Source organism: Hemitrygon akajei, chromosome 11, assembly GCF_048418815.1.
Source record: "Hemitrygon akajei chromosome 11, sHemAka1.3, whole genome shotgun sequence".
NCBI classification, from domain to species: domain Eukaryota; kingdom Metazoa; phylum Chordata; class Chondrichthyes; order Myliobatiformes; family Dasyatidae; genus Hemitrygon; species Hemitrygon akajei.
In genome coordinates, this window is record NC_133134.1 from 99615112 (window position 1) to 99627441 (window position 12330).

At 43.5% G+C, this 12330-nt stretch overlaps 1 protein-coding gene across 1 annotated transcript; it reads right to left on the reverse strand.

Moving 5' to 3' along the window:
• Nucleotides 1-9354: 9354 nt before the first annotated feature.
• Nucleotides 9355-12116, reverse strand: LOC140735147 (immunoglobulin lambda-1 light chain-like). Its single transcript, XM_073059936.1, has 3 exons — nt 11987-12116; nt 11527-11880; nt 9355-9996 (listed from the first exon to the last, which is right to left on the reverse strand). Exons 1-3 carry the CDS (start codon nt 12081-12083, stop codon nt 9668-9670), a joined length of 780 nt encoding a protein of 259 aa, XP_072916037.1. The 5' UTR covers nt 12084-12116; the 3' UTR covers nt 9355-9667.
• Between the last annotated feature and the right edge of the window lie 214 nt (nt 12117-12330).

The window sequence follows — 12330 nt, forward strand, 5'->3', positions numbered from 1 at the left end:
GGGTCAGGGAACGTTGAATCTTTGTGGGTGAAGTTAAAAAATGTCAAGGGTAAAAAATAACATTTTGGGAATCATATATAGGTATTCAGAGAATCATACATACGCCTCCAAATAGAAGCCAGGAGATGGGATTTGAATTACAAAAACATGTAATTAGGTCAATGGCACAATTTCAATGAGAGATTTCAATATGCATTGAGATTGGGAAAGTCAAGTTGTTTCGGATGGCAAACAGGGAACCTGTTGGTGCCAAAGAGATAGCTTTTTGGAGCAACTTGCGCTTGATCCTATCTCGCCGAAAGGCTATCTTAGTGTTGGTGTTGTACAATAACCCAGATCCTATTAGGTAGCTTAACGTAAGGGAACCCTAAGGAGTAAGTGATCATATTGTTGAATTCGTACTGCAATTTGAGAGGGAGAAGCGTAACTCACATGCATCAGTATCGTAATGGAATAAAGGGAATTAAAGAGGCATGAGAGAGGAGATTTCCGAGGTGGATTGGAGAAGGCTACTGGCAGGGATGACGGTAGAGCAGAGTTAGCTGAATTTTCTGTGAATATTTCACAAGTCACAGCATAGATATGTATCACAGAGGACGAAGTTTTCAAATGGCAGATGTGGCTGACAAAATAAATTAAGGACTGCATAAAAGCCAAGGAAAAGGTATATAAGATAGCAAAAGTGTGTGGGAAGTTGGATGATTGGAAAGCTTTTAAAATCCAAAAAACTAAAACTTAAAAGCTATAAGAAAAGAAAGACTGAATTATGAGGACAGGTTAGACAATAATATACAGCAGGATACCAAAATATTTCCCTTACATGATAAGTAAAAGGGAGGTGAGAGTTGATATTGCACCACTGGAAAAAAAATAGTAATGGGGAACACATAAATGGCAGATGATCTTAATGGGTATCTTGCATTTGTCTTCACTGTGTATGACACTAGCAGTGTGCCAGAGGTCCGTGAGTGTCATCGTATAGGAGTGAGCGTCATGGCTATTACAAAGGTAAAAGTGGTAGGCAAACTGAAAGATCATAAAGTGGTTGAGAAGGTTGCTGAAGAGCTAACGGATGCATTGGTCGTGATCTTTCAACAATCACATCATTCTGGCGTGGTCCGAAGGACTAGAAAATTGCAAATTCACTTCACTCTTTAAGACACGACATTATAGGCCAGTTAGTCTGATCTCAGTGGTTGTCAAAGTGTTGGAGGCTATTACTGAGGATAAGGTTTCGAGGTACTTGAAGACTAATGATAAAATAAGTCAAAGTCAGCATGGTTTCAGCAAGGGGAAGTCTTGCACAAATTTGTTAGTTCTTCGGGGAAGCAACAAGCAGTGTGGACAAAGGAGAGGCAGTGGATGCCATTTACTTGGATTCTCAGAAAGCGTTTGATAAGGTGCCACACACGAGGCTGTTTAACAAAATGTAATCCTGCAGTGTTACAGGAAAGATATTATCATGGATGGAGGAATGGCTGACAGGCAGGAGCCAGCCAATGTGAGTCAAAGTGGCCTTTTCTGATTGACTGCCCGTGTCAGGGGTCAATACTGGGACCGCTAGTTTTCACAATGTTAGTCAATGACTTAGATAATGGAATTGGTGGCTTTGTGGCAAAGTTTTCAGATTAGACGAAGAAAAGTGAAGGTTAGGTAGTGCTGAGGAAGCAATGTTATTTGCAGCACGATTGAGACAAATAGAAAGAATGAGCAAAACCTTGGCAAGTGGAATAGTGTTGGGAAATATATGATACTGCATTTTGGTAAAATGAACATTAGTTCACATTATTATCTAAATGGGGCAAGGGTTCAGACATCAGTGACTTGGGAGTCGACCTGCAAGACTCGCAGAACATTAATTTGCAGATTGCGTCTGTGGTAATGAAAGCATTTGTAATGTTGGCACTTATTTCAAGGGGAATAGAATATAAAAAACAAGGAGATGATGCTGAAACTTTATAAGTCACTAGTCAGGCCGCACTTGGAGTATTGACAGGAGTTTTGGGCCTCATATCTCCGATGGGATGTGTTGTCATTCGACAGAGTCCATAGGAGATTCAGGAGGATGATTCCGGGAATGAAGGGATTAACATATGAGGAAAGTTTGGCCGCTTTGGGCCTGTCCTCTCTGGAATTTGGAAGATTGCGAGAGGGGGGGTGGTTGATCTTATTGAAGCCAATCGAATGTTGGAAGGACTAGATATGGTGGATGTGGAAAGATGTTTCCTACGGTAAGGGTAAGCCACAGTCTCAAAAAAGGCGACCATTTAGAACAGAAGTAAAAACAGAGAGTAGTAAATCCGTGGAATGCTCTTCCACAGACTGCAGTGGAGGCCAAGACCATGGGCACATTTAAGGCGCAAGTTGATAGTTTACTGATTGGTCAGGGCATCAAAGGATATAGCAAGAGGGCAGGTGTATGGGGTTGAATGGGATCCGTGATCCGCCATGATGGAATGGCGGAGCAGACTCGATGGGCCGAATGGCCTACTTCTGTTCCTATGTCTTATGGTCGTATGGTCTTATGTACATCTCCACCCACCAAATGTCCGGATCTATATTGTTATGCAAGTGATTTTTGCAAACAAAATAAAACATCAAGAGAAGTCGAGAATGCTGGGAACACTCGGAGGATCAAACAGCTGCAATGTAGTTCGCCGATGTTACTTGGTGACGCACCAATAACTATGGATTTCAGCTGTAGCAGTCCTAACTGGGAATTTTTGACCATTTCCATCAGAGATGCTCGGAAAGACACGCCATCTGAGGCCATCTTGAAGACTGATTACTCCACTTTATAACCTTCATTGGGCTAAATATATTTACCTTCACGTACGTTTTGAAGATCAGATTCATAGGCATTCAATTAAACAAACTATTGTTCCTCCGGACCAAGGTGCACAACAAGGTGTATATGACTCACAAGCAACTCAGAAAATAATCTTTCCACAAATAACTTAACACTGCTATTACCACAAATAACTTAACACAAAAAAAACACTGAATGACATATAATCCAGAAAATTAACATTCAGCATAAGGAGCATTTATGACACAGGTCGGAAGCAAGCTGTGTAATGCTATCGAGACTCCAGAGGTGATGAGACCTGGGTGGTCGCAGAGTAATCTGCAGTCTCACGTCCTAGGAGAAGAAGTTTTCCCCATCCGAACAGTCCTTGTCCTAACGCTGTGCTACTTCCTGTCTTGTGGCGTTGTAGGAAAGTGCACCTCACTATTTTCTCATTATTGAATATGGTTTACGGAATGCATCCCGGTTTACGGCTGTCAACTATTACCACTACATTATTACTGTTCACCTTTCCAATGGGCAGTCTAAAGGTTTTATACCCAGTACTATTCGTCATGTAGTAGCCATAATGTTTAAATACTTATTGCAAATGGGCAATAAACCATTTCTGTGTGTATATTTCAGGTGCTTTTCAATAAAGGTTATGAATTCTTTCATGAAATTTTCCAATTATCTACAATACCCATATTACAGCTATAGAGCTTAACGTGCTATCAGGACGCTGGAGCAGGGATCCAATCGCAGACCCAGTACTGTGCACACAGTGATATTAATTGAGTAGCAAATCCGAGGTGCAAACAAAGTCGGCGTTAAGTTCAGGCAGAGATCAAAACATCCAGAGAAATCCAAAAGCCAGAACCGGGAAATAGGCGGAGTCGATACTCAGACGGGCAAGTTGCAGAAGCCGGATCTCTGGCACTGAGTCTGGTTCTGCAGTGCAGAAGGGAGGAGGAAGAAGAGGAGAGCGGTGGTGATGGGAGACTCGATAGTTAGAGGTAGAGCCAGGAGGTTCTGTGGTCGCGACAGAGACTCCCGCATGGTTTGTTGCCTCCTGGGTGCCAGGCTCAGGGATGTCTCTAATGGCGTGCACTGCATTCTGAAATGGGAGGGTGGGCAGCCAGATGTCATGGTACACATCGATTCTAATGACGTAGGAAGAAAGAGTTAGGAGGTCCTGAAGACTGAGTAAAGACAGCTTGGTAGGAAGTTAAAAAGCATGACCTCCAGGGTGGTAATCTCAGGATTCCTACCTGTGCAAGGTGCCAGTGAGGGTAAGAATAGGATGCTCTGGAGGTTGAACACGTGGTTGAGGAACTGGTGCTGGGGGCAGGGTTTCAGATTTCAGGATCATTGGGACCTCTTCTGGGGCAGGTGGGACCTGTACCAGAGAGACGGGTTACACCTGAACTACAGGGGGAACAATATCCTTGCAGGGAAGTTTGTTAGTGCTATAGGGGGTGAGAGATGGTTAAACTAGATTTGCAGGGGAATGGGAAGCAGAGTGCCAGAGTAAATAGTGGTGCGGGGATGAAAATAAATGATGTTAATGTTTCATGCGAAGTCACAAATAGCAGGGTTGCGTGTGGTGGTAATGATCTTAAGAGGCGTATTTTGAGGAAGGTTGACGAGCTGAAGGCATCGATTGACACGTGGAATTATGACATTGTAGACATTAGTGAAACTTGGCTGCAGGAGGGACTGGACTGGCAGCTTAATGTTCCAGGTTTCCGATGTTTCAGACGTGACAGAGGCAGAGGGATGAAGGGTGGGTGGGTAGCATTGCTAGTCGGGGAAAATGTTACACTAGTGCTCAGGCCGGACAGATTAGAGGGCTTGTCTACCGAGGCGATATGGGTGGAGCTGAGAAACAGGAAACGTATGACCACATTAATGGGTTGTATTTTAGACTACCCAATAGTCAGCGAGAATTGGAGGAACAAATCTGCAGAGAGATAGAAGACAACTGCAGAAAACATAAAGTTGTGATAGCAGGGGATTTTAATTTTCCACGTATTGATTGGGACTCCCATACTGTTAAAGGCCTAGACGGGTTAAAGTTGTAACATACGTCCAGGAAAATTTTCTAAATCACTATAGAGAGATACCGACGAGAGGATGCAATATCAGATCTCTTATTAGGAAACGAGTTAGGACAGGTGACGGAAGTGTGTGTAGGGGAGCACTTTAGTTCCAGTGATCACAACATTAGTTTCAACTTGATCATGGATAAAGATTCATCTGGCCCTCGGGTTGAGTTTCTAAACTGGAAAACGGCTAAATTTGAGGAAATGAGAAGCGATCTAAAAAGCGTGGATTGGGACAGGTTGTTCGCTGGCAAGGATGTCGTTGGTAAGTGGGAGGCCTTCAAATGAGAAATTCTGAGAGTGCAGAGTTTGTATCTTACTGTCAGGATTACAGGCAAAGTGAATAAGGATATGGAACCTTGTTTCTCTAGCGATATTGGAACTCTGATCAAGAAGAAGAGAGTGATGTATGACACCTATAGGAAACAGAGAGCAAATAAGGTACTTGGGGAGTACAAAAAGTTCAAAAAATAAAAAAGAAATCAGGAGGGCTAAAAGAAGACATGAGGTAACTTTGGCAATCAACGTAAAGGTTAACCCAAAGAGCTTCTACAGGTATATTAAGAGCAAAAGGATAGTAAGGGATAAAATTGGTCCTCTTGAACATCAGAGTGGTCGGCTCCGTATGGAACAAAAATAACTGGGGGAGAACTTCAATGGGTTTTTGCGTCTGTATTTACTAAGGAAACTGGCATGAAGTCAATAGAAATAATGCAAACAAGTAGTGAGGTCATGGAACCTATACAGAGTGAAGAGGAGGAGATGCTTGCTTCTTGAGGAAAAGCAGAGTAAATAAATCCCCAGGACCTCACAGGGCATTCCCTCGGCCCTTGAAGGAGACTGGTTTCGAAATTGTAGGGGCCCTGGCAGATATATTTAAAATCTCGTTGTCTACGGGTGAGGAGCCGGAGGATTGGAGGAAAGCTTTTTGTTGTTCCGTTGTTTAAAAAAGGTTCGAAATGTAATCCGGGAAATTATAGGCCGGTAACTTTGACGTCCATTGTAAATAAAGTATTGGAAGGAGTACTAAGATATAGGATCTACAAGTATTTAGATAGACAGGAACTATTAGGGAGAGTCAACACGGATTTGTGCGTGGTAGGTCATGTTTAACATATCTATTAGAGTTTTTCGAGGAGATTACAATTAAAGTAGATGAAGGGAAGGCAGTAGTTGTTATCTACATGGACTGCAGTAAGGCCTTTGACAAAGTCCCGCATGGGAGGTTAGTTAGGAAGATTCATTCGCTGGGTATACATAGTGAGGTAGTAAATTGGATTAGATATTGGCTCAATGGGAGAAGTCAGAGAGTGGTAGTGCTTCTCTGAGTGGAGGCCTGTGTCTGGTGATGTGCCATAGGATCCATGCTGGGTCCATTGTTATTTGTCATCTATATCAATGAGCTGGATGATAATGTGGTAAATTGGATCAACAAATTTGCTGATGATACAAAGATTGGAGGTGTAGTGGACAGTGAGGAAGGTTTTCAAAGCTTGCAGAGCTATCTGGACCAGCTGAAAAAATGGGCTGAAAATGGCAGATGGAGTTTAATACAGACAAGTGTGAAGTATTGCACTTTGAAGGAAAAACTAAGGTAGAACATACAAGGTAAATGGTAGGGCACTGAGGAATGCAATAGAACAGAGGGATCTAGGAATGCAGATACAACATTCCCTAAAAGTGGCGTCTGAGGTAGATAGGGTAGCAAAGAGAGCTTTTGGTACATTGTCTTTTATAAATCAAAGTACTGAGTATAAAAGTTGGAATGTTATGGTGAGGTTGTATAAGGCATTGGTGAGGCCGAATTTGGAGTATTGTGTGCAGTTTTGGTCACCGAATTACATGAAGAATATTAAAAACGTTGAAAGAAAGCAGAGAAGTTTTACAATGATGCTGCCGGGATTTCAGAAACTGAGTTACCGGGAAAGGTTGAAATAGGTTAGGACTTTATTCCCTGGAGCGTAGAAGAATGAGGGAAGACTTGATAGAGGTATATAAAATTATGATGTGTATAGACAGAGTGAATGCAAGCAGGGATTTTTTCCACTGAAGATAGAGGAGAAAGAAAAACAGAGGATATGGGTTAAGGGTGAAGGGTGAAAAGTTTAAAGGGAACATTAGGGTTGGGGGCGGAATTCTTCACACAGAGAGTGGAGGAAGTGTGGAATGAGCAGCCACATGAAGTGTTAAATGTGGGCTCACTTTTAACATTTAAGAAAACCTTGGACAGGTGCATGGATAAGAGGTGTATGGAGGGATCTGGGCCAGGTGCAGGTCGGTGGGACTCGGCAGAAAAATGGTTCGGCACAGCCAGGAAGGGCCAAAAGGCATGTTTCTGTGCTGTAATGTTCTATGGTTCTATGGTTCTACGTGTAGATACGAATGCTAGAAAGGCTCAGGAAAATTCATTGCAACCATGTGGCAACAAACAGGTGAAAACACAGGACTAAAATTCACTGACTAATATGCAGCGAGGCAGATGATAGGTGGGGCAAAATAAGACAGAAGCGGCAACAAAACAGGCAATAACGAGAAACAGGTGAGATGCGGAGTACTCAGTAATACAGGGGCCGCAGTAGGGCAGGAGCTGGGGCAGGGAATAATGGGGCATGAAAACAAACATGACGTAGTAGGTTAGTAGGTTAGTTTGCTATTGTAAATTGACCTGTGATTGCGCTTCTGTCAAAACAGTGAGCTGCTGGGTGGTGCGGCTCGTACGGCCAGAATGGTCTGTTACGCACTGTATCTATGAATGATTGATTGAATGAATGAATGAATGAATGAATGAATGAATGAATGAATGAATGAATGAATGAATACATAAGTAAATAAATCTGTAGGTAGATAGATAGGTAGATGTATATATACATACGTAGACAGAGAGTCAGTTAGATAGATAGATATAAAGACAGATAGATAGGTAAATGCATAAACACCAAATAAATGCATGTTGTCCCAGAAAGCGTGCTAACAATTCCCGTCTGTCCCAAGCACAATCCTTATTGATTTGATTTGACGCAAATGGTGTTTTATGTTTGTTTCTACGTGTGCCAAATAGAGCAAATATTTAATAATATTTAACGTATCCTATGTTATGTTCATTTTAGTGTTTTATAATGCGCTTGACTATTCCAGCATTTTCAAAGAGGTTTTAAAGATGTTTCACATGTTAATTGTTCCAGTAAACCAAAGGCGGGCGTCAATTGCCCGATTGGTCATATGACTTCTATCTTAAGCACAGGATTCATTTTCTCTAATGTCGCGCACGTTGCTCTGTATAGTCTATAATTAGAGTGATTCTCCAGCCCAGGAAAAGGTTGACACCATCCAACCAACATAAAAACCTCATTAATGACGAAGTAGGATTTCTGCACCAAATTCTTGAAAAAATCAGCAGGTCAGGCAACCGCAATTAATTTGTGTGAAATGTTACTTAAATCACTGTGCGTGTGTGGAGCTAACGCAGTCGTCTTATCACTCACACCCTCCATAAAGACTACGCTATTCATCAGCCAATATAAACCTTTAACATAATTAAACGGGTCTCTGTAGTCATCTTACACTATTTTCACGCTTCAGCAACTCTTTAATCTTTTAAACTCCTGACTTTAATCACCACATCTCTGAACTGATTCCACGATCTACAGAGTCACTTTCAAACTCATGTCCTCAGTATTATTTATGTATTTATCCGTTATCACTTTATACGTTTGTTTTTTTTTAAATTTATGATTGATTGAATTTAATTGATTTATCATTCATGCGAGTTTTATTTATTTCTCTGTGTATTTTTCTATCTATCCATTTATTTATTCACATCTATTTCTCTTTGTGCTTCTCTGTCTTTGTGTGTAATTTTTCACTGCATCTATTGTATTTCTTTATTCTACTGTGAAAACCTGTCAGAAAATGAAACCCATAGTCACTTATGAAGATGTGCACATACTTCGATAACAAATTTACCTTTAACTCTGAAGATAACCATGAGTTACAGAAGCTAATGTGTGGGTGTGGGTGTGGGTGTGGTGGGTGGTGAGGGTGGTGTTAGGGCGGGAAGTGAGGCCGATGACAGTCATTCAGGAACTAACGGAAGCGATGGAGAGAATGGTCAAGTCACGGGGAAACATCCCTTCAGAGTCACACTCCCAATGGTGGGAAGACTTGGCCAAAACACAGTGAGAATGTTGATCACCCTCCCACAGGGATGGTTGTAAATGAAGTGCAGACGTGCAGGACGACGAGAAATAGAAGGTTCTGGTGATGGCGGGGGCGGGGGAAGGGGTGGTAGGATGTGAGTGCCGACGGCCGAAGAACGCTCAGGACACAGACAGCTGAAAAGTGGAATAAGATGTCGCAGTCGATTTAACTATAATTCTGATTCAGGCTCCTGGACGGCACGATATCCGCGACGATTCCCCCTAACGTACTGTCATCAGCCGAGTAAAGACAAGACACGATATATCTATGGCTGTTTCCTCTTTTATTTAGAGTTGTGTTACACAAGTTCCAATCACAGCACAGGAGATCGCCCCTGATTCTACACACAGCGGTGTTCAGATACAGCACACTGGCGACAGTCGCACACAGAATTATCCGTCGCAAAAGATGGTTTATTATTGCCAGCTGTCCTGAAATTATTAAACGTTCTGATTGTTTTTATCAGCGAACATTACTACACAATTACATTTCAATGGGCTGCTGCACAGACCCAGTCATTGCTTCACTGCATTAAACAAGAGCAAACAACCCGCGTGTACTGCCAGCCGGCACACTTTCACTGCGCACACGCGGACGAAGAGATGGTGTTGCGCAGCGGCGAGCTCAGCGAGCTGTGGCTCACGCTGCAGGAATAGCTCGAGCCCTTGTTCCAGGCAGCGACGGGAACCCGCAGGTAACTGCTCAGCCTGTAGGTCTGGTCGGTGTCCAGGGACACGGCGCCTGTCGTCACCCCGCTCTCCGTCTCGACTCCATCCACGGTCCAGCGTAGCGCTACCAGGCCCGGCTTAAAACCACTCACCAGACAGGAGAGAGTGGCCGAACCCGTGCCCGATTCCTTCGGAGAAGGAGGGAGTAGGAGAACCGACGGCTCCCGGGAATCGCTACCTGTGGTAAAGAGCAGACGGAGAGGAATAGAAACAATATTACTTCATAGACTGTTCAGAGATGGAAACACCCGCGCCGGAATTAACACAGGCATTGGGACACAGTATACGACACATTTGACCCCTCGGGTACAAACCTTTGAGTGAAGAGTTGCAGGATTATTCTCAGCCTTGTGCGGTTACGACGTGACAATATTTATTTCAAAAAAAACTATTTGAATCCACTCTGTTCTCGGCATTGCATTATGTTAGAAGATAACTTCAACACCACTCAGCCTCTTCGCTGAACCCCACACCTTGCCCATATGATTGGTCCCTTTATTGAGACCAGTCATTTGTTGTTCTCCAATAAATCCCCAAATCTTGAACTCTTAGGACAATAACTGCGAATACTACACCTTCAGTTTTTAACAGAATGAAGGCTCCTTGGGATGTCCCGAGGTCGGGAAATCTCAGTGCACACCCAAGACTTGGTACCCAGTGACTGAAGAGGAAATGATGGAAAAAAGAGCAGGCCTGTGAGCCAGTGAGAAGCGGGAAGAGGTGAAACCACTCGTTCAGACTCAGATTGCATTCCGAACCCCTAGTAACCAGGTCTATTGCCGCTCGACTCTTTGACCAGTCTGCTTTCTGCCCAGCACCTTCCCCTAGTGTGTATTCTTTTTAAAGTCTGATGTTCTTCTCTTTGTGTTTTCTGCAATCATATTGACACGGTTCTGAATCACAGACTCTGAATTGCGTTAACTTGAAACTGTGAACATCTGCCTGTGGTCCGATATTTACCGCACCCAGAAATATTATGGAATATTCGCGACAAACATGTTCTCTGAGGTGGTGAATGAAGAGGGAAGGGTAGATGTCATGCTTGAGGTATCGATCATTTCCCCAAATTATGTATAAACATTATTCAAGACAGCATGGGACAGAGCGATTGGATCGACAGTCAAGATTTTTTCCGAAGGCTGAAATCGAAGCTAAGAGGAGTGAAATTTACTGGAGAAGTTCGGTGAATGTTTACTTTTATTCAGAGTGGAGGGTGTATGAGGTAGGAGGCGGAATCGATAGGGGAGTCTAAGAAACTGCTAGATGGACACATGAGTGTGCCTAGAATGGAGGGATATGGAGTATTTGTAGAGAGCAGGGATTGGTTTAATTTGACACAATAGAGGCGCCGCTGTTATAAGATTATTGAATGGTTCTCTGATACGATAAGATAGACGATTGACCTCAAATTCTACATCCTTCTCATTCGACGAGGCCTAAAATGTTAAAGAGGAGGGATGTCGGAAAGTATTGAATTTTGCCACACCAACTGAAATAGATCAAAAGTGTCCAAAAAAATTTGTTCAGAAGTCAAACGAACATGAATTTGTTTGTTTGGGGCTGACTCGATGGGCTGAACAGCCCCTTGTGCCAGACAGAAACGAATGGAACTTCCCCCAGGCCTTCCCTGGACGGGCTTTTATCCGGCTGTGGGAATGAGAGTGGCTGCAGTCGGAATTGTTCGTAACAGAAAGAGGGAGTCACTTACTCTTGATATCCAGGATAGTGCCTGGACCGATGATAACTCCACTATCCCACGCTGCACAGTAATAAACAGCGGAATCCCCGGACTCCAAACGGCTGATGGTCAGGATGTGACTGTTGCTGGAGGTGTCTCTGGACGGTTTAAAACGGTCACTGATCCCCGTCGCTCGGTGTACATCATTGTCCGTCTCATGTAGTAACACCGACTGCGGTCTCTCCCCGGGACGCTGTCGGTACCAGGACATGTGGTAACTGCCAACGTTACCGTTCTGTATCCGACACTCTAAGTGGGCGGTTTGTCCGGCGGAAACAGGTCCGGATATTGGGGTCTGAGTGAGCACCGGGGCAGCGTGGATATCTGAAATAAAGCACAATAAAATCACTGGGTGATTTGGAGCAAAATAAAGATCAGCAGTAATCCCAATTTAAACGGATAGTCCGTGCGTGGGCCATCCAACTCTCACCTGGTAAATGGACCAGCAGAACCCACAGGAGATGCAGCGCTGGGGACATTCCTCCGGACAGGTGCAGACAATGAAACAAAAATTCCGACCGAACCATGCGCTATTCTGCAAACTTCGGTAACTGCTCCAGTTCCAGAGTCTACAAACTGGGGTCTCCGTGTCTGTTTATTAATTGGGATGTAAATGAGTGGGCGGCGCCAGGGAAAGAAGGTGGGCGGAGATTGACTTGCTGACCTTCGGAACCTTTGAATGGCCACCTTACTGATTTTTAAAACCTTCACCACTAATTTCAAGATTTTTAAAATCTTCAGTTGTATCGCATATCCAGGCCTGTAGAACTTCGG